Below are 23524 nucleotides of genomic sequence, written 5' to 3'. Positions count from 1 at the left end.
TGTAAACATATGAAACAACAGTGTTTAAGATACTGGACCATGAAGGCAGTGAGGAGTGGGAGACAATCACATGAGATGTTCCCTATGATTGCCCTAGTCTACAGTGCAGAGGTTTCCAGGCAGAATGGGAAGTTCAGATTCAGCCTGCTGTTCTTCCCTGTGATTCTCAAAAGCAAGGAGTTTGCACAGGGAAAGAATTTAAGAGATCTGTAGAAGAGACCTTCAGAGACTGTCACAATAATTTATCGGGATACTGATGTGTATACAGGTAAGTGGAAACCATCTGAACATTAGAAGTTGCAATCTCTGGAGCGCTCACAGTTCTGGAAATAGCTCCTTTTACCACCAGACAGAGGACAAAAACTCATACATAACAGAGCACTGGGTAATCAGAAAGGTTTTGCCTTAATAGCAAAGAAAAATTAGCCCTAGGCTTACTTAGGTCCTGCTGAACAGCGCTTAGAAAGCAACCCTTAAAAGGATAAAGATTTCCCAAGTCTCATACTTTCATTTCAGAACAAAGCTCAAGAGCATTATTTATAAGAATAAAAAAGAGTGTATCTCCACCAGTTGGTCATCTAATACAAAGTCAGCCCTGAAAACATATATACAAGTAACATTATACACACTAAGCAGGTTGTATGTAGAAAATATTTGTATAATCATATATGCATGTAACTACAGTAAATGAAAAAGAGGCCATGAATTTGAGAGCAAAGAAAGCTACATGGGATGTTTGGAGAAAAGAAAGGGGGAAATGATGTAAGTATAATGTCAAAAACAAAAGATATAAAAAATATATTTCTCAAACAAAAATAGTCATTTTTCCTTTCGAGACAGGTTCTTGTTATGTAGCCTAGGCTGGGCTGAAATTCACCATTCTCCTCCCTTAGACTCCTGAATGCTAAGACTCATTCTTTCTGAAACATACAATTCTGAAAGAGGTCATCAGAACTGACATATGCTATGACAAACGTTAAAGGAAATTCAAGCAGTGGAGAAATGACACCAAATGGAAATCTGAATCTCCGCAAGGGAAAGAAGAGCATACATAATGTATAATTCCACTTACAGGAAGTTCCTAGAAATGCATAGTAATCTGATAAAGAACAGATAAGTGACTGCTTGACAATGAAAGAAGAGGGGTGAAGGAATTACAAAAGAGGGACAAAGGAAGCTTTAGGGAGTGGAGGGTATGTTAATTCTTTTCATGATGATGATTTCATATCTGTATCATATATCACACACTGCATAATTATATTTAGAATTATATGTCAATGATCATACCTGTATGTTTCTATTAGTGTTATAATAGGTAATGACTAGTAGCACAAAGGGTGACACATATCTATTTTAGAACAATAACTATGTTTTATCAACAAACTTAAGACCCTTTACAGTTTGGTGGGATACTTGCATACCGATTCATTTTACTGATCATCTAAGCCATTAGAAAATTGGAGTCACAAATGAATTACACAAGAGATGAGGCTAAGCAAGCCCTATGAACCCCAGTAAAGATGTTATGATGCTATGGGTTAGGTAGACCCAAAGGTGCTTAGACTCCAAAAAAACCGATTCTTCCTACATTCCTGCAACATCTTTCAGAATAGGTTTTTGTCATTTTTTTCTTTTTGTCACATTCTTTTGTAATTTATAATAAAAGAAGAATCTCATTCAAGAGATTTGTGGCACCTGTGACCTTCCCCAGGAGAATGCTCCAATTTAAAGGGCAAAATTTAGTTATTTCCACAACACTGATTGCCAGTCATCTCCTTCCGTTTGGCAGCCCTGCGGATGTTTGTAGGAGGTGAACGTAAACAGAGAATAGATTTCAGTCATGTTCAGATGGGTGCCTCCCAAACAGTATGTTTTCTTTTATGTCTAACTAACTATTTAGGGCTTTGGAAACCCTCACCTTCTTATTAAAATAGTCTATTGTGGACTGCTCTGTTATTGTTGCTAAATACTGTCCAATCTTCAGTAGTTAGACTCTGTAGCACTTAAGCAACTGTAATAAGAGCATTCTGCATCTCACATCCCCCTACCCCTTGCCCCATGCTACTAGCCTACTTTTGCAAATTCTATATACCTTTTCCCTGGCCTATTGCAGCAGGCTTTAAACTGACCTCCTCTCTTCTTCTCTCTTCTTCCCTCTAATGCACTTTTACACAGAAAAGCCAGATTAATCTTTCAGAGACAATCCCTTTTCTTGTTCAAAGTTGTCTTCCTTACTCCCTATCACCTATGGAGTAAAAACCCAGTTGCTAAACCTTTCAATGTAGGCTAACAACTGATGTTTTCCAACCCTCTCTCATGCCTGCTTAATATACAAACCACCACTGACAGTGTCTTGAATGTTTGCCAATTTTTTCTAATTTTTCTCTTATGTTTCTTTGTTCCACTGTTGTCTTAATTACTTTTCTATTGCTATGACAAGACATGACAAGCAATGAAACTTATAGAAGAGTTTGTTGGGGCTTACAGTTTCAGAGGGTTAGAGGCCATGACCATCATGGTGTGGAGCATGGCAGCAGGCAGGCAGGAGTAATAGCTAAAAGCTTACGTTCTTATCTGTAAGTAGGAGGCAGGGAGAGCTAACTAGGAGGTCATGAGCTTTTCAAACCTCGAAGCCTGCCTCCAATTACACATCTCCTCCAATAAGGCCACACCCCCAATCCTCAAGTATTTCCTCCGAGTATTCAAACATATGAGCCTATGGGGGCCAATTTCATTCAAGCTACCACAACAGTTCACTAGCAAATGCTTTCTCTTTGTCAAAGGCACTTGCTGCCAAGGAACTGGGTTTGATCCTTGGAAACTCACATGATAGAAGGAGAGAACTGACTCCTGTAAATTGTTATCTGACCTCGAAATGCAGGCCATGACACATACACGTGTCTATGCGTGTGCACACGCACACACACACAGACACACACCACACCACACCACACCACACCACACCACATCACACCACACCACACCACACTGCACCACACCACACCACACCACACTGCACCACACCACACCACACCACACCGCACCGCACCGCACCGCACCACACCACACCACACCACACCACACCACACCACACCACACCACACCACTAATAAATGTCAAATACAATTTACCTTTACTTTTCTGGATATCCCCACTAGGATTCAGAAATATTCATATTCTCTCCTTCCCTCTTTCACTCCCTTTTCTATTATCTGTCCCTTCCGTATGGTAACTGTTACTATCAGCCATCATTATTACTAGTAGTGAGTGTGCCTTATCAGATGGATGTAGAAGCATGAGCTCTAGACTGGTGTAATAGATGACATGTTAGAATACAGTACAAAGTGCTGTGGGTGCACTCAGGAAAGGGTACGTAAACCATCTTGGATATATTGAACAGATAAATTAGAGAAAGATTTCCAGAGAGTTTACATCTGAGCTGTAGCATTAGGGTACGAGTGTGCGTGCATGCGTGCGTGCGTGCATGCATGCGTGTGTTGGATTGGCATACATAGACAAAATAATTACAGTAGAGGGATAGACATAAAACATTGTGGCACATTCTGGGACCTAAAATTTACTGTGTATTTGGGATATGTGTACAGGAAGAATTGGGATGTGACACTGAGAGGCAGAGCCTATCATTCACATCTTTAATGCCACATGTAAAGTCTAGCTATTTTCAGATAGTTTAGAACTGCTGATGGCTTTAAGGAGGACAGTTGGGGAGGAGGTAACGTGCCTTTTCCATCTTTTAGGGCAGAGGGAGTCCCTTTTAATTGATACACTTCTGCTAATGACCCAAATACTGTGCTCACAGATCTGTGCATTGTGCTGTGTGAGCACAATCTCCACATATCAACTTACCAGACAGATAGAGGGCTTTGTCTACCATATACTCCTCAGCAAAGCGAATGTGACAGAAGTTCTTTTTGCTCTTCCGGATAGCAATGATTTCTCCACACTGCTCGAATACTTCCACAATGATCTGTTCTGTCCCATTTTCAGGCAGGCCACCCACAAATACTGTCTTACATCCTGGTGGTCTCTCTCGTGTTGCAGGTGGTGGGAGATCTAAATTTGAAGGCAAAAAAATCTGAAATAAAAATACTTTCTTGGGACAGACTTCTTTGAAACCTGACTTTTTTCAGAGATAGTCTTATTGTCCCTTCAAAAACTATAGCCTCTGTGCTTGTTTCTGCTCCACAGAAACTTTATTGCACGATCCTGAAAAACATTTTATCTGATGATTTTTTGTCACTATGGTTGCTATAGAATGAAGACCCTTTCTGTCTGTCCCATCTAGAGAGCTTTAGTTGTGTTTCTTACTTTTGCTGGGATAAGCCTGTAATGTAAAATTTTTGGTCATTTGTATTAAGGATAGTAAGGAGGGGAAATTTCACTTAGTTTAACTAATTGCATTCAGAAGCCTATACCCCTAAAGTCCCTGATAAGAGAGTCTGCTTAATTCAGATGTCAGTTACTACATTCTATTTATGTTTATTGAAAGAAGTGGTTCATGACAAATTTGACAGTTACACGGTAAATATTTACAAAAGCAGTTATAAGTTAGAAGAGCATGGTTAAACAAATTAGAACACAAAGAACCCTTTTTATATTTTTAGGGATTTAAAAATATAAATACAAATAAGCTGTTACTCTAATTTCTTGCTGGAGTAATGAGGTCCAAAGCCAATCCTGTAGCATTTTAAAGGGGCATAAGACAGCAGAGACTCTAAGCTTGCCGGGAAAACCATTAACTAAAGTGAGATAAATCTTGCCACAGAGAGTCATTAAAAACATCCCTAATGAGATGATTCTCCCTCTGCTTAAAAAGTGCTTTCCACTCATTGTATACATAAAGCTTGTTGGATCTGTCAGCTCCTTATTACTCTTTATATGTGTCAAAGCATTTTTTTAAAGTGAAATCCTACAGTTCAAAGCCCCAAAAACAAAGCATCTTGGCCATGTTTTTTTTGTTGTTGTTGTTTTTTTTCTTTCTAGTGTTGGTTTGTGTCTGCAAGGATTTATTTTATGTAATCCATTCTTCTGATTCAGTTCTGAACAATTCTCCCAGCTCAAGATTTGGAAGCTCAACAATCAGGGATTACAGCTCCCTTGTGAAAATAAATGAGTCTCATTCACAGATGAGGATGGAGCTTCTACCTGAGTCTTGGCCAAGCTGGCAAGCAGTTGGTTTGCAAGCTTCCTTGGTTAGCAGTTTCCCTACTAACCTCGCTTTGCTACTGCTGCCTGTCTTACTGGGGTGGCTGAGAAGACCAAGGTTTTCATGATGACACTCCTTCCCTACTTAGTTAAGAGGACATTGGGAGAACTCACAAACTGCTAACTTTTGAAGTCTATAATTTTAAGAACTCACTGTTTCATTTTTTCCTTTTGTGTTTCATATGAGAAGTTTACAGGGAAAGAGAACATGTTAGAGTGAGCAGCAGTCTGAACTATCTTACTTATGACTACTAAGTGATGCTGTCATTTAGCAATAATGTAAGAAAGGGGTTGAAAATTGCTTTAGACTTAGGGATTTTAACAACTGGAAAATAGTGTTGCCCTCATAATTCCAGTTATTCTTAACTCTGGTAGCATGAAAGAATCAACTTGGGAGTTAAGCACATAATGCCTGGTCCCATATCAATAAGCACTATTTAATTAGTTCAGGGTATAGCCTGTGCTTTTTTTTTTTTTTTTTTTTAGCTTATCAGGCAGACTTAGTATGTAGTTAGGGCTGAAAGTCACTGAGTATTCTGAACTTCTGATATTACACAGGAAAATTCTTGGCTGAATGAAGTGTCTCATTCAAAGACATCACATTAGATAAAGATATCATAAACTTAGAACAGGAAAACCTGCATTTAAATCTTACTCAGTATCTCTGTGACCATGGAGAAGTTAGTTACACACAACCTATGAAAACTCCCATTTTCAATTTTTTAAATAGTGATAGCATTCCCTATCTTAAACCTTTTATTTGTATGACTATTGATACTACATTGACAATATTAGATGTTGTACAAACGCTAGCATTTCTTAGCTTCCTAATAAATAGTAGTCATTACAATGTTAATATTTATTATAGAACCTAGGTCTCCTAATTCCCAATCTGGTGCTTTTTAATACTCTTACATATGTCTGGAGTACAGTGTTAGCGAGGACCCGGACCTGTGAAATACAAACCCCCTTGATTTACCTGGATAAATCTGAGCTTGAGGAATTTATGGTCATGAAGATGCCTGCAGCTTTGACCACAGAATACAACCAAGCCACTGTATACATAGGTAATGAATTTTCAAGACCATCTACTGAGCTAGAGTTGTTTTCAAACAAAAAGCTTTAGAATAATGCCCTATTTTAGAATAAAAGGGGCTTCTGGGACTTACTTTTAAAGGAGCTGCATGGTAAATAATGCTTTTATGAAGCAAAAATCACTTTTGTTACATGACTTGAATTTAGTTTATGCCAACTAGCAGACTAAGGAATATGTTGTTATTCTTGAAGTTACCTATAATACCCAGAATGAAAATGTCCATCCCCTGACTACATTTGTGGGAGTTAACATTTTGTGATGAAACCATACTTCAGATGTTGTAATTCTTTTGTGGTGACTTCTGTTAAGTAGTGGAGCATAAAATCCACTAAGAATACTGTTAAGAATGCCAGGGATGTATCTGTTTTCCTTAAGTAAATATAGAAGACCTCTTTGATAGCATTTGCTGAGATTTAAGTGCATGCCTGTAAGCAGGGAAAGGGCTGTACTGTCTTCATTAATTAACAGTTCAATGTCTTTGTTGTCTATGCCTGATTTTCTAATCTTATTGAAATACAGTGATCAGTACACAGTAATAAGAATCCCACGGGAGGACAAATTTAAACTCTACCTATTCATTAGGTAATGTGCTAGGCCCTGTAGTACCTAAATCATCACTCAGCATCGTGACAAAGAAAAGTTCATGTAAAGATGCAAGATATCTGGAAGAATAAAGAACTATCTTTGGTAATGGAAAAGGAGGAGCTTCTAGCAATTCTAATTACATCTAAGCATCCACTCTGGGGAGTGTATTAAGACTATCAGTATTAGGATCAGAATCCATTGCTGGTCTTTGAGAAGGGAGGCAGAGAGCAGCACAAAGGACCAAAAACCATTTGCATAACATCCTGCTTTTCAGAGGAGCATCAGAGAATACTCAGTTGGTTTGTCAGAATGTATACAATGCAAAGTCTGTGAGTAGATTTCATTAGACAGCCCAAGAGCGTAGGCCTTACAGACAATCAGTACAGGTCAGACACATTTTTAATGTAATCTCAGCTAATTGGAAACAATCAGAAGGCTGGAAAATTGTTATTAATGCCCAATTTACTCATTTATTTTAATTCTCTTTATAGAGTCCAGCTTTCAGAGGCAAAATGGGTTCTGTCTCTTTTGATATGGCAAAAATGAAAAAAAAAATGCTTTTTCTCGTTCCTGGGTGTTTTCACATGTGTCTGCACACAAGCAGCAGATGACATTTCATCATTCATTCTTCATTCACTGTTCCTTCCAATAGACTCAAAATCTACCCTGTCTGTACAGAAGGTGTTACAGTGGAAGGGAGGAACCGTGATGAAACTGACGTGCTGAGAGATGCTATTGCTCTGTTCTCTCAGTGGAGAAAACCACCAGCTGAGAAGCAGGAAATCTTTGATAGCTATCCTGTGGAATAAGCATGGGTGCTGTAGGCAGCTATCCTTTTGCTATACTCCAAATCCTGGGAATAGGAGTCCAGTGCTTGGCCTTCTCCCCTTTAGTAAATTCTATTGAAGTTTTACATTAGGTCTTATGTTGCCTACTCTTGATCAGAGAGGCTCAGTTACTTACTAACATGTCATGGCTAAAAAGAGGTGGAAAACTGAGCTATGAAACAAGGCCTGTGTTATTTCAGAGACAAAGTACTTAACTGTTAAGGTATTCTGCCTGCTCCAGCAAATGTAAAAAGCTCCATGTATTACAAGGCAACCTTCTTTTGATTTTCTAGTATGTTTTAAGGAGTTTTACCTAGAGAAATACTTAGAATGGTAGTTTTTTAAAATGTAGTAACTGTAGTTTTACAGCTGAGTGAAGCTAGAGGTATCTAAGCTAATGTAACCCAATATCCTTATTTTACAGGTAAAGAAACCGAGACACCAGGTAGTGTGCTTTAGAGGGTAATGCTCCTCTTTTAATATCTGCCTTTTTTTTGGATACAGGGTGTCTCACTGAACCTGAAGCTCCTTAATTAACTACACTGGTTGGCTAGCAAACCTCTGGGATCTGCTGCCTCTGTTCCCCAGTGCTGGAGAGATGCACAAGCTTTTATGTGGTGCTGGTGACCTAAACTAACGTCCTCTGGCTTGCATGGCAAACATATTACCCATAGAATCTAGCCCCCTCTTTCTTTTTTACTTTTTGAAATGTTGTGGTTCCTCATCATGTTGCATTTTAATATTTATTTTTGATTTCTGTCTTTGGTTGGTCTGAGTCATTCTTATTCCTTCAAAGCAGTTAAGCTTTCAAGAAGGATAAATGGGTCAATAGTACTAAATACAGCAGAAAGATAAAGTAAGGAATAAAAATCCAGTGCTTCCACTGGATTTAGTATCTAGATATAAATGTATTAGAAGGATTTACTACAGATTTAATTTCAGTACCTCCCATGCTAAAGTACTCCGGAAGAGAGTACACTTAGAGCTGGCCTGGAGGTAAGGGTATGAGGTCAGGGCGTTCTTGAACCTGACTAAAGGGTAGGTATGTGGCAAGTAGAAAAGATGGACTGAAAGCAGTAATAAAGCAAGGAGAGGTTTCTGAGTTCAGGAGTTACACCACAGGTTCTCAACCTGTGGGTCACAACCCCATTGGGTGTCAAACCACCCTTCCACAAGGGTCAACTAAGAGCATAAGAAAACAAATATTTACATTATGATTCATAACAGTAGCATATGGTGGCATTTTATTTGTGCTGAAATGTGATTTTATTTGTATGTTAATAAACAAAGTTGCCTGGAGGTCAGAGCTAGTAGCAAGCCATAGCAGAAGTCTGGCAGTGGTAGCACACACCCTTAATCCTGATTACATGACAGGCAGATCTCTGTGTGTTCAAGGACACCATCAGCATGGAGACACACACCTTTAATCTCAATACCAACCATAGAGACCTGGAGGTCTGTATAGACAGGCAGTGAGGAGGAGGTCATGTGGTTGGGTTTACAACCAATGAGAAGGCAGAACAGAAAGACAATAAAAAGACAGACACACAGGAAGTAGGCCTCTTTTTCTCAGGGGAAGGACGGCAGCAGCAGTGGGTGGTAAGAAGGCAGCTTTAGTCTCAGCTCTTAGCTACTGCTCTGACCTCTCTGGCTTTTTAACTCTGCATTTGGCTCTGTGTTTCTTATTTAACAAGACTATTGCATCTACATTAGCAAAATTACAGTTATGAAGTAGCAACAAAAATAATTTTATGGTTGGGGGTCACCACAATATGAGGAACTGTATTAAAGGGTCACAGCATTAGGAAGATTAATAACCTCTGAGTTAGACTATGAATTCAGAGCCCTAGGATAATGTTACATTTCTATTTATGTGGCAAGCTCTTAGCAGGATAGTCTGGTGGGACAGGGGAAGGAAATAATATTTTCTGAAAATAAAAAGCAACCAGAGTTAGAAGCATTCTGAATGGTGACTGAAGACACTGAGATTCTCTCTGAATAATAGGATATTAGTGCTGAGACAGACTTTGGAGTCAGAGGCTGCTGAATATAAGAGAATACACTAGATACGGGCAGGAGTAAGTAGTGGGACTTTTAATCAAGGCCTTAAAATAAATTAGGTTTGGTTGGCCCTAGAGATGATAAGGTGTTCAAGCCATATCAACTGCCTGCTTTCCTGTCTAACTTTTATAAAAACAAGTTCCCACTGTTAATAAAAAATGGCACAATTGTCACACTTTCAGCAAAGATTTAAGAGAGAGATGCCTTAGCTAGGTGTTTTTTGTACACAATTAATCTGAGTACCTCTCTTTAAACAAAATCCATTTCAAAAATGCAAATAAAACACCAGTCTGATTTAAGCTTCATGAGAGTGTTATTTTTGAATTCAATTTGAAAGCAGATTCATTCCCAGAAGCCACTCATTTACTGGCATTAATTGCCCTGTCAGCCTTCCTTAGTACAAAGATGAAGAAGTAAATGACTGGGCTGTTGGGTAAAGGCTGCCTTCTTACTCTGTGGCCCTTCCAAATCAGAACTGAGGAACCATGGGTGCAGGAAGAGAAAGGTAAAAATGTGTTTGAGAAATTTACTTATTTTTTTAACTACAGAATATGAAGTTACAACCTCTTTAAGACATGTTTTGACATGCATTCAGAGACTGTTTAATAATGCAGACTATGTGTCAAAACAAAATAAAACAAAACAAAACAGGATACTTGTGCTATTCTCTGGAGACTTAGAAACTGGACCCTTAAGCTGAACATCTATTGCATCCACCCTGGACAATACAGGTTATGAGCCAGCCTGCTAGCTTAGACTTCACTAAAATAATGAAAGTCTAGCACAGGCTGTTCACATAATACATGAATGATTAAATCAGCGGGACTCTGCCTTTTCAGTTTTAATATCGGCAATGCCTACATTCGGGGGTTGTTTTTACATGATAAAGGAATTATTGAGGATGTTCATCTTTCTCTAATCTGAACACAAAATGCTGGAAGAAAGGGCAGAAAAGGGACATGGTATGTGTTAGTACAGTGGATTAATGGTATTGTTTTTCTAGCTATGCATAAAACCAAAATCCAGGAATGGCTATGTGAGTTGTCAAGAGAGTGCTATAAAAGACTATTTTCTTCTTTATTCCCTAATTCTCTTCAGAACAAAATACTCTCCTAAATACAGTCTTTTTAGATGCTGGCCTCCTAGGTTTCTAAGTGGTCTGAAAAGATGTACCCTGTTAAAAACTCAGTTAAAGCCCAGAAGGCACTAAGATCATTTTTCACTTGCAAAAGTGGCCAAGAGGACCTGCCAAGCCAACTCTGACTGATTCTAGAACCCTCTCAGTTATGATCAAGTCACACTAAAGAGAATCTGGGTCCCTGGCAGCATCTGATTCATGATGAACTGATTCCTATTTATGGTAGAGGATGAAATATTTGTCTGAAGACACACGTTAAAGGCTCCTTTTTATCTTGATGAGGCAAGTTCATTTGGTCTATGGTCTAAATAGCCAGATGGATTTTTAAACCAACGTTTCTAGTCTGAGCACCACAGCAGGAGCTTCCTTGACATGCCATGCAGTCCACTAGGACTCTAGGAAAAACATAAATAAGGCTTGGGTCACATGGAGGAATAGTTTCTAATTATTTAAAATATGGATCTGGAAAAAAATAGATTAGTGCTGTTAAATTTTAGCTGAAACAGCCATCTGAATATTATAGACATGTTAAAGTAAGTCTACAGAAAAGCCTATTCTTTACCAGCAAGCTGGATCCTCTAAACATTTTTATATGGGTTGCACGACTGCATGGCTACAAGTAGTCTGACTTAGTCTCAACATTCCTCTTTGCCCTTCCAGGGAACTGAATTTCACCTCGCTGTATATTGGAGCATATAAGGTGAACAGCAGTCAGTGGAATGACTGTGATGGTGGTGTGACTAGCTCATAGCAATGGAGGCTGCCTAGCACTAGATGCATTTTCTCACAGGCAAAGGCTTCAAGTGGGCTCAGACCATACTCAGTTTCTGCCATCACTAGTATGTGGATCAATTATAAAAAGAAAAAGCTATAAATTGACAGAGATTTGTCCTGACTGTGGGCAAGGCAGAAAAATTCTAGCTACAAATGGCGCCCAATGGGTTGGCAAGAGGTTCCACCTAAAACCTGAGAAAAAAGATTCTAAAAACAGTTCCTAGTTGTCTCTTTCAAGTTAGCGGCAGCTTGTGTTTTGAGCTACTATGGTGGGTTCCTGGCATGCGTGCTCAACCTGCAGTATGGCAGGAATGAGGCCTCTGCAAGTGGCACATTAAGCTGGGCTTCTGCAAGTAGCTACATGCTGCTTTGATAGAAGCATAGACCCACTATTTGTGAGAGTTGATGGCTTCCAGAGCTGGTGGAAAATGTATCACTGGTATGTTGGGAAGTTGAAGTGGGCGGAGCCAGCAGCCACAGCACTGTTTCAGTTTTAGAATGGTACAGTTTAAAGCAATAGACTCAAGGTAATATAAAAAAATAAGCCATGTAAAGATGGCTACCACACAGAGAATCTGGATTATGTTCTCTTTGATATTCGTAACCGAAGAAAAACATTTGATTGTAAAAGCTAAAGATACCTTGACTTCAAAATTTGGATCTAAGAATATGTTGCTTTGGAAAAGAGGCTCTGCTCTTATTCCCACAGAAAGGCAGAGGCTATGGATTTGTTCCAGATTAAGATACATCAGGTTTGACAAGCCAAGACCCCCTGAAGGTCTCCGATGACACCAAGGCCCAGATGCTCCAACATCTAGAACAGTTTCAAGGCAACTGGCTCAGACGATACACCCTCATGGACTACTCCATAATCCTAAAATTTTCTTTGTGTCCCCATAAGATACAGCACCCCCCTCCATCAGGAAGTAGTACACCCAAATTCCCAAATATACCAAGCTGGCTTTGGAGATGTGTAAAAGTTAAAATCTTTTTTTTTTTTTTAAAAAAAAAAAAAAACAAAGTAAAGGGGAAGTGCTGTGAGATGGTCTGTATGTCAAATTACTCTGATTGGTCAATAAATAAAACACTGATTGGCCAGTGGCCAGGCAGAAAGTATAGGCGGGACTAACAGAGAGGAGAATTGAGAGAATTCTGGGAAGTGGAAGGCTGAGGAGGGAGACACTGCCAGCCGCCACCCTGATAAGCAGCATGTGAAGATGCTGGTAAGCCACGAGCCATGTGGCAAGGTATAGATTTATAGAAATGGATTAATTTAAGCTATAAGAACAGTTAGCAAGAAGCCTGCCACGGCCATACAGTTCGTAAGCAATATAAGTCTCTGTGTTTACTTGGTTGGGTCTGAGCGGCTGTGGGACTGGCAGGTGACAAAGATTTGTCCTGACTGTGGGCCAGGCAGGAAAACTCTAGCTACAATAAATGATAGTGTTGAGCAATGTGTGTTGGGTGCCTCCTTCTGTACTAACACACTTGAATTCCCTGTCAGATGGCATTAGGCACATTGTACCACTTGTAGTGCAAGCAGCACACAAACATCTACTGTTCTGTACATAACATTTAGCCTTTCCTAGTAAGAGAACAACTTTCCATTTCTCTTGTCTAGGGGAAGCTTCTGTATCTACAGCCATGAAGCACTTAGGAATTCTTTTGAAAAAGAAAAAACTCTAAAACACTGTGGCTTAAATACTCAAAACAAAACAACAACAACCAAAAGCAAAAAGCAGGCTAGTACTTGGGTTGGGAGGGAAGAGAGTGCAGCTTTTGCAGTGTATGATCTCTTTTACTACAGGCATATCTGGAGGAATTGGTGGAGGGACTATTCCCAAACCAGGCATCATTGGAGTTATTGGCGGTATTCCAGTCATCATTCCAAGGGCAGGATCGAAGTCTGAAAAAGGAGACAAAAAAAAGGCAATAAATGATAGCAGGCAAGGTCAATTGGAGGCAGAATGTTATAAATATCAAATCAAAAAGTCTTTGTAAAACAAAGGCAAAACAAATGCCTCTTCTTAGTTAACATTCGTAGTCTTAATTATCATATATCTGTGCACTTTTCTTTCATGACGTAGGTATTGTTTTGTTTGATCCCAGACTATGTAACTAGTCATGTCTGTTTGACATTCAGCATCTTTTATAACATTGCTCTGCTTTGTCTAAGGATCACATCTCCATTGGTTTCCAGTACACATCTTTGGCTCCATTCTGACAAGGCTTCTTGTTGTCCCTTGTAACTTTTCTGTCTTTTTACAGTATAGTGACAACAGTAGGTACTTTTGGGGATCATGGAGACAGGTTCTCCTTTTTATAATTTGCTTAGCAATAGGAACTTCCATTTTCTCAGCTGCAGTATGGTTTATATCTGCTACCATCCAGGGAGCTATGAGGAATAAATAGAATGAAGAGTGAAATGTGGTTAGCATAACATACAGTACGAAGTGGCTCAACAACCAACTATGCTGAGTGTCTTTGTTCATGCTGTTTTCCCTGGCTGCAATTGTCTGAAGCCCTCTGAATTCTCCTTGTTCTTCAAGGCTTAAGTCTTACACACTAGAAGAGTCCTTTGTAGATTATTCTGGTGCATTCTTAATTCTGTGTCTAAACTCTGATCAAACTTTTTGTTACTGGATTTTATTTTATTTTACAATGTTTTTTTTTTGTTTTACAAAGAGGTGTGACTTTAGGAAGTATGATGATACCTGTACTGGCTGGTTTTGTGTGTCAACTTGACACAAGCTAGAGTGGTCAGAGGAAGGAGTCTCAGTTGAGGAAATGCTTCCATGAGATCCAGCTGTAAGGTATTTTCTCATTTAGTGATCAATGGGGAAGGGCACAGCCCATGGTGGGTGGTGTCACTCCTGGGCTGCTGGTCCTGGGTTCTATAAGAAAGCAGGCTGAGCAAGCCAAAGGAAGCAAGCCAGTAAGCAGCACCCCTCCATGGCCTCTGCATCAGTTCCTGCCTCCATGATCCTGCTCTGTTTGAGTTCCTGTCCTGATTTCCTTCAGTGATGTACAGCAATGTGGAAGTGTAAGCCAAATAAACCTTTCCATCCTAACTTGCTTTTTGGTCATGCTGTTTCATGACCTAACTAAGCAATAGAAATCCTAACTAAGACAGTACCCAAACAGCTTCTTTTTGAGGTTTAAATATGTATACAAATTGATTCATCCCAAATCAACAGCAGTATCATTCTAATGGCACAATCTCAAGTGACATATTGCAAAAACATACAACTTTAGCCACTGGAGTGATTTATTTGCCAGACCATTCTCCTAGAAATAAGACTCCAGGAGGATTCCATAGGCATAAGTCCTGAAACTTCTAGAGGTATCTAGTTGATTCCATATATGGGGTAGAGGATTGGAGAGTACCCCAAATGGGATGAATAGAAACTGGGGCCCATCAGGGCCTAGAGTGAAGCTGGGACTCTGTAATCAAGTACACTGTCAGTTCTGATCAGTCACTGACATGGAAGGGGAATTTACAATTTTCTTTTCTTTTTCTTTTTTCTTTTTTGGTTTTTTCGAGACAGGGTTTCTCTGTGTAGCTTTGCGCCTCTCCTGGAACTAACTTGGTAGCCCAGGCTGGCCTCAAACTCACAGAGATCCACCTGGCTCTGCCTCCCAAGTGCTGGGATTAAAGGTGTGCGCCACCACCACCCGGCTCAAATTTACAATTTTCAAGAAAGGTGCTTCTGATGGGTAGAGTAAACAGATCCTGCTCTGGACTTGGTACTTGATCTTATGGCACTGACTTCCTAGCCAGTGTTTAGCGCTAGAGAGAGACTTAGAAAATAGCAAGATAAGCCTTTGAAAGCCTGGAGTGCTCCCCCCCAATGAAGTACAAGCTGAGAGCAAGGGCCTTGTTTGGATCTAAGAGTAGTCCTAATTTCATTGTCTAAATTGTTTCTGTAAAAAAATATCTTTGAGATGTGTAAAAAAATGTTCTTTGAGAGAAGGGACTTCATCAAGTGTCTTTGAGTTTCCATTTCCCATACTCATCTCACTATAGGTATGTATACAGTGTACTGCAAAAAAAAAGCATTGTAAAGGTTGTTCTGATGAAGAAGAGACAGCTGCATTAGTAGTAGTGAACCCTACTCCCAAAGACTTCACCATGCTAGCCACAGAGCTCAGTGGAAGAATGTTTGTAAGGCTGTCCTTAAGGTGGCCCTGAGGTTCCAGAGTGGTTCTCTAATATGCCAGAGGAGGCAGATATAAATAGCAGCGGGACTCTGTGGTTCCAAAAGGAGCAGAACTTTAGCCCTACTATGCCAAGTATTGAAGGAACCCTGTGTCTGGGAAGATGGACAAAAGAATATTACATGGACATGCCCTTCTGCAAAGAAGATCTAAGCAAGCTAGGCCATCTCCATCTTCTAATGTCTGTCTTCTTGAAGTGCTAACATCCTAGAGAAGTTTAGGAAGAAAAAAAGTTTTTCTCAAGCTCTTCTATTTTACAAAAACACTTAGGTTCCACCCTCATATGTTATCCCATCCAATATGCATGCACACCTATACATACCCTCTCTCTCCTCAGGCTCTCAGAATTTTATTCTTCTATACTCAATAGTATGTGACCTTGAGGAAGATAGTCCTCATAGATAAGTTTTATTTCGTCTGTGCCAGTTGTGAAACACATACTGATAAACTTACTAATTCAGTATGTGATAAATGCACACATTCACCGTTACAGTCCACAAACATTTATGACGAGCCTTCTCTATGTTAGGCTCTATGAAGGGGCCTGGGAAGGTGTCTAGTTTCCCTTTTCATATTGAAGAACTTAAGGTCCATGACCCTTTGTCTTGCTGTGCAGCTGAGTAAGAGCACCCTGATTTGGAGTGCCATTTGTGTGTTTAGAGAATTTGATTCCTTGTGCAGAAGATGTTGGAGAAATTGTTAACATTATCTCACCCATTTACAAACTGTTAATTTTCTTTAGGAAAAGATCAGATTAGACTGTATGCCTCCTAAACAATTGCATCTATTTTTCCCTGCTATCGAAATGTTTGTCCTCCTCTTATTGTTCTGCCTGCCTCCTCATTGTTATTCATATAGCTCTGTCACTCACAAGTCCACCTTACCACACATTACAGAAACATCACTTCATTAAACAAGTTCTGCTGCTTCTACTGAGAAAGAAATGTCTGTCTTCATGTACTGTCTATTAATAGATGGAGACAAACAAATATATAGGATAATATAACTTCTGATGGATGTAGTCACAACTCTGCAGTTTGGTAGGATTACATTAATATTTTATAAATTCATTTAAAAGCAAATGTATTCATGACATATGGCTCAAGACAGAATAGATAAACTCCCTTTAGTTCAACATGTCAAGAGTTCCACAGGCTAAACTGCCCAAGAGGGCTTGCTAGAGGGCAGTTGTTTATGACATTTCAAAGGCTCCCATCCCATTCATTATTCTTTCATTTATATTTAACCATTAAGACATAAAATAGGTCTGGATTTCCAATGCCATTGGGGGAAAGCAATGAGATCCAGGCCTTTATATGAGTATTACAGGATCTGAAAAATCAAAGTGAAATTTAAAACACATTGGGAGTAGAACAGAAAAGGAATTCCTTCCCCTTTCTGGCTCTTAGTCTGGATTGAGGAGTACTGCCAACATATGCATTATTGCTACCTATTATTCAGAATTTTAACACCTGAAAGAGTCTTGAAAGCATACATAAAGGCTGTCAAAAGGTCAAGGTATTCCTCCAAAGTTCATTTGACAAAAATTTCTCTGTTTGATTTTGCTTTTATTATTTTTTCTTTGCCACCCATTTCCTATAGCTTTCTTGACTCTTGCTAGGCAGGCCATAAAATATTGGCTTGAGTTACGTAATTTTCAAAGTCCCACCCTATTAGAAATTCTGTCAATTCTGAGTTAGTTAAGCAAGCTTTCTGCTTAGACTAAGAGTTGTAGAACTACCACATGTTCAAGTAATTTTTCAGTGTAGACTTAAGCTTTCCTGCTACATAGCAACTTTTATTTCCCAAATTTGATAATATTATGTGACACTTTGTACATGTCTAGGCCAGTGAGTGGGAATGGACAAGAGTTGGTCTATGCTATTATTCAATTGTCCAACCATCAATTTGTTACCAATCAGCTGGCTGGGGTCCTTTGCTCTACCAGGATAGAAATTGTGGGTAGGTGAGGAGAAAATTTTCTGGCTGGCAGTTCTGGGTCCTTGGGTCCCCAAAACCTAGGTGCTTAAGTGGAAGACCCATTTTTAGAGATATAATCCCTGAGAGTTAGGACACATTGGTCTAGGCTTTAGAAACTATACACTTATGGTTGTCGACATAAGTTGGAGGCTTATTACTCTGGGCTTTAGCCCCCAGTGCCTCTAACACATGGCAGCTATCTTTGGTTAATAGCAGCACTTGGTAGGGGTGACAGCAGATAGCAGAAGCAGACAGTGTCTTCTAGTTTTAAAGCTCTCACACAGATCTCAGGTACTGGGATCTAGAGCTCTGTAGTGACAACTGTTATAACTCTGGTCCCGAGAGTTGGGATGTTCAGGCTTTGACAGTGGCATGGACAAAGCTTTTGGGTTCAGGGTATCCAAGGCCCTTAGCCCTTAAAGACTGGTAGCTCTCTGGCTCTCTTCTAATGATCAGAGCCCTCAGGTTCTCATCTTTGGCTTTGCTTTGAGGTCTTTGTTTTCTATTGTTTCTCTTTTCACCACTCTCTGAAACTGTTCAGTTGCTCTCTCATTGCTGTCATTGTTACTGCTGCTGTCCTATTTTCTCCTCTTTGTGTTCCCAGCAGTTTGCTTTTACCATTGGTAAAGATTACTGAGTCAAGAAAGCAGCACTCAAGGGCTGAATGCTGGAACATCAGGGAACAGCAGAGGAGGTGTCTCCAGGATTACTACACAAGCGATTCAAACGATCCATTTATATAACTGGAAAGGGGATGTATCATGGAAGTTTGCACCAATCAAGGTACACTTTCACGGGAATGAAGGGCTGTGCTTGGACCAATGGTAGCACTAGCACTTAGGCCAATGTGAAACCATGCTTATCGTAATCACAGGAGTTCCTCATTCAAATTAATGAATGTGTGTGTACAACTCACAGGCCTTCTGCTGGGCATCTATAGAAAGTGTGCCTCTTCCTTCTTGGGTGGAAAAATGTCTACTGTAGGCTGTTTAAAACAGGCACGACAGGGATATTCCTCCCTGGACTAGAGTTGTGCACTAGCAGCAAACATCTGTGGTTGCCATATAGTTTCTTCAAGGCGTCTACAGAGTGTACGAAGCAGCTAGTGTTGATATGAGGGTAGTTTGGCTGCTTGGTTGGCAGTTCTTTGCTCAAAGAAGCCATGGCACCAGATAAGGTCTAATAGCTGTCAATTTGAGGAACAAATTGTTCCACCCTAACACCTTAACTTTGCAAAGGAAAGAAACATTAAAGGAATGCTCCCAATAAAGGCTTATCATAACATCAACAGCACATTCACAGCACTCAGCAGTGCTGTAACAGTGCTTAAGTCCTGTATCAGTTCCCTAAAGAGAGGCAGGCTCTCTAATTTGTGTTGCATTCAGTCTAAACTTTGGTGTCAGGTCTTATGCCAAGTGTTGTTGAAATGAATAAGGCAAAATCATATTCTAGTTTGGAAACAACCATGCAAATAGAATACTGTCATCAATTATTATCATTACCATGGTTAGTTACTGGATGCTTAAAATGTTCTAAGCACGTGTCAAGCATTTTCTATAATCTCACCCCAAAGAGACAAGAAGAGTATCCAGTCAGATTGGTATGGGGCATGATAGGTTAATAGAGTTATTTGTTTTTATAGGGACAGAGTAGGAAGGCATCAGACACTCAGATTAGACTGACAATGAGTCTTTTCAGATTATTATAATCATGTTTGGGAGCCTACGAGGCAGCTGTTGTCGCTGCACTATTGCTCTATGGAAGAACTGAATGATGAACACTCTTAAGACTAGGCCTGTTTATAAAATTCTAGAAATCTTAGAAGTTTCCCATCTTTGCTGGAAACAAAGGCATTACATATGCCCACTGTATGGCTTAATAGTTGATATTTTCTGATTCTAATCCTGACTCTCTTCTCTCTATACAGATCCTTTGGAAGATTTCACAGGCAGCCAAGAGGAAGAAAGAATTCAGATTTCTAAAGGCAGCCTGTCTAAATTGCAAGATGACCCTGGACTAATTATTAGAACTCTTATAAACACACATTCCCAAAGTTTTGCTCAATGCATACAAAATTCCACCAGCACCTACCATGTCTTTGTAGATCACTGGACATCTATTTTAGCCCATTAGGCAAGATGAGGTAGGATAAAGCCTGGCCCATGTACAATGGAAAATAAGCTAGCAGACTGATTTGAGCTTCTTTTGTAAAAAAAAAAAAAACAAAACAAAAAAAAAAAACAAAATAAAACTGTGTGTGCACGTGCATTTGCACACACATGTGTGCAAGTGGCGCAGTCAGAGGACAACTTTGTGGAATCAGTTCTCTCCTTTTACCTATATATGGGTTCTGGGTATTGCACTCAGGTTGTTAGGATTACGTGGCAGTGTCTTTACTCACTGTCTTAGTTTGGGTTTCTAGTGCTATGAAAAGACACCATAACTATGACAACTCTTATGAAGGAAAATATTTAAATGGGACTGGCTTACAGTTTCAGAGGCAAGAAGCATGGCAGCATGCAGGCAGACATGGTACCAGAGAAGGAGCTGAGAATTCTACTTCTTGATCTATAGGCAGCAGAAGGAGAGACTGTACTGGGCACAGCTTGAGCATCTAGGAGATCTGAAAGCCAGCCCCCACAGTGACACACTTCCTCCAGCAAGGCCATATGTACTCCAACAAGGGCACACTTCCCAATAGTGCCATTCTCTATGGGCCATGCATTCAAATGCTCTCGAGTCATTCCCATTCAAACCGGCACACTCACTGAGCAATCTTTCCACTCCTACATCTTAGCTTTGGTCCCACATATCCTGTTATGGAACTTCATTGTTGTAGTTCGAGGTTTTATAAACATCTACCCTTCTAGCCATCTTCCCTCTAGTCCTTCCAATTTATTTACACCTTGTGCTTCCCTTTTTAGGATATCTGATGCTCTCAATTCTCAATCAAGGATGTTGTGCACACCTATGGAGAATTAATGAGAACATTTCCTAATCTATCCACAATTCCTAAATTTCTGGATGTTAGAGATGAATAAAAATATTATATACGTACATATATTTAAGATTGTAAACCTCTGAATTTGCCAAGAAAAGACATATGGGAAAAAATAACAGAGAATCTAGGCGATGTGTCATTCATGCAGTTCATAGGGGATAGAACATTTTAAAACCCAAAATTTAAGAAATCGATACTCTCAGAATAAAGAACATTCTTTTCAGTCAATCAAATTCGGCTTCGCAAAAACTCATTATATTTTTCATTTTTATATTTTGCAGCAGACTAGTGAAAGTGATATCCACTAGTTCGGGGCAATGCACCAGTTCTCTGAGAGCACTCAAGCATTTCATTCATTATGAACCCCTACATACGAAACTCTCCGTGAAAGAATTCTTTTGGAAATAGTCTCGCAAACCCACATAACTAAGGATCATGGAATGTTTCTCTTTGGGCAGGGGATATGGCTCAGTGAGTAAAGTGTTTGTTTGAGGACCTGAGTGTGGGTCTCCAGTACCCATGGAAAAGCTGGGCATGATATGGTGATATATTTTTAACCCCAGTGTGGGGAGGAATGAGGCAGATACAGGTAGATCCCAGGGGCTTGTTGGCTAGCCAGCCCAGACAAAATGGCAAATTCCAGGCTCCACTGGAGCCCCTGTCTCAAGGGAATAAGGAACAAAGCAATAGAGCAGGATACCCAATGTTCTTCTCTGGCCTCCGAACAGCACACAGGTGCACTCTAATTTTCATACACCACAAAGACATATACATGCGCACACACACGTTTCCCTTTCCTCTAGAACTGGAATATTGGTGTATTTTATCTTCATAACTGATCAGGTTTCTCATTCCTTTTTTTCTTTTTTCATTCTGTTTGTGCACACACACACACACACACACACACACACACACACACACACACACACACATGTTTCCCTTTCCTCTAGAACTGGAATATTGGTGTATTTTATCTTCATAACTGATCAGGTTTCTCATTCCCTTTTTTTTTCTTTTTTCATTATGTTTGCCTGGTCAGTTTTTTCTCAACTTTGGAGACAGTGCAGTTCTGAGATTTATATATATATGACTTTTAATTAACCTTCTTACACTGTCTTCTCTTTCAATTCTTATTCATATTTTCCCAGGTGATGATTCACTTTATTTGCAGTAGAGTTATTTTTCTTATACTGTAATCTTTTTTTTTTAATAAGCTAGGTCAACATCTTTGTGGGATGAGGTGATCTGCTTGAACTTAGTAGTTCACTACTGTCTCTATCCCACCTTCTCTTGCTTACTTTCTGATTATGGCCACTGTTTTCTCTCTCCAGACTCTTCTTCAGTTCTCAATCCCCAACATGCTCCTAGTTACCTCTGACGCAAAAGTACCTCTTCTGTGAACCTTCCCTCACCAGCACTGTTCTCTAGCACTCTGGGTAAAATAACACTTGTGTACAAGGCTTTCCTCTGAGTTTTCCTACATTGTACTACAGTGGTATGTATTTTCTTGCCCCACCAAAGGAGTCTGAGCTGAAGGCAAGGACTGAACTTTTTGGATCTCTATTTTGACCGAGCCTAGTATCTGAAAGAATAAATAAGTGCTGAAGTGAAAGAACAAACTAATAAAATGGAAGGGAAGGTTTGAGCTGTTGTCAATCAAGAGGCAGCTTATACCTGCAAACTCATTTTATTGGGGGAGAAAATGTGATTCTGTAAACGTACTGGGGCCAATTTCAGAGCAGGGATCTTTGTGTTTACCTGCCTTCTCTCTAGGGCTCCTAATAGTACCTTGCATATAGCAGGCTATAATAAATATTGCTTATATGAGTGAAAAAATAAACAGAATCACTCAGATCCTTCTTGATAGTTTCAACAGGGAGTCTTTAAAAATAATTTTTTCTTATAATTGATGATGAATTTATGTATTTCAGGGAGTTAAGACAATGATCTTTTTTCTTTTTCTTTCTTTTTAGTTTTTTGAGGCAAGGTTTCTCTGTGTAGCCCTGGCTGTCCTGGAACTTGCTCTGTATCCCAGGTTGGCCTCAAACTCACCTAGATCCACCTGCTTCTGCCTTCTGCATGCTGGGATTAAAGGTGTGCACCACCGCCTCTGTCTACCAAAACAAAGACTATGATCTTTATTTTGAAGTTTCTGAAGCTCTTGATCTTTGGGTATTTTTCTAAAGGTTCTAAATAGTTTAAGAAATGTTTCAATATGAAAACCGCTCCATAGCATTTATCTACACATATTGTGATGTTAAATGACTATTTGTTTTTATGGAGCAGTTCTTCGAACGTATGTCCAGACTTCAGTTTTGGTGGTTGTTTCAATACTCAATCTCTACAGTGCCATCCATTTTTTTGTCCCCTATGTTCTAGTTTATCCTGATGTTGTCATTGGCTCCCAAGTCAATCATGATGCGGTTGTTTCTGAGGAAAAGCATGACAGTACATGGATCATATAGCTTACATATCTTATTAAAGTTGAGTACCTCTTTATTTATACAGGCAAATAACTATACATTTTAAATATTTTCTATTATAGTGTATAGAACCTCAGTCGTGTCTAACCCAAATGATGACAACTTGCTTTTCCTTGATCTCCCTGCCAGCTACTG

General features: G+C 39.6%; 1 protein-coding gene across 11 annotated transcripts in view; it reads right to left on the bottom strand.

Annotated features, from left to right (window-relative positions):
- Positions 1 to 23524, bottom strand: part of Enox2 (ecto-NOX disulfide-thiol exchanger 2) — a 294398-nt gene that overhangs the window by 58114 nt on the left and 212760 nt on the right. For all 11 annotated transcript variants that reach the window (XM_042269140.2, XM_015989390.3, XM_076562590.1 and 8 more), the window contains 2 exons: positions 13458 to 13613; positions 3868 to 4074 (listed from right to left, as the gene is read on the bottom strand). In XM_042269140.2, the coding sequence (XP_042125074.1) occupies positions 3868 to 4074; positions 13458 to 13613 (363 nt within the window). The remainder of the gene's footprint in view (positions 1 to 3867; positions 4075 to 13457; positions 13614 to 23524) is intronic.

The sequence above is a fragment of the Peromyscus maniculatus genome, chromosome X, assembly GCF_049852395.1.
Source record: "Peromyscus maniculatus bairdii isolate BWxNUB_F1_BW_parent chromosome X, HU_Pman_BW_mat_3.1, whole genome shotgun sequence".
NCBI classification, from domain to species: domain Eukaryota; kingdom Metazoa; phylum Chordata; class Mammalia; order Rodentia; family Cricetidae; genus Peromyscus; species Peromyscus maniculatus.
This window is presented reverse-complemented; position numbering and strand designations above follow the sequence as displayed.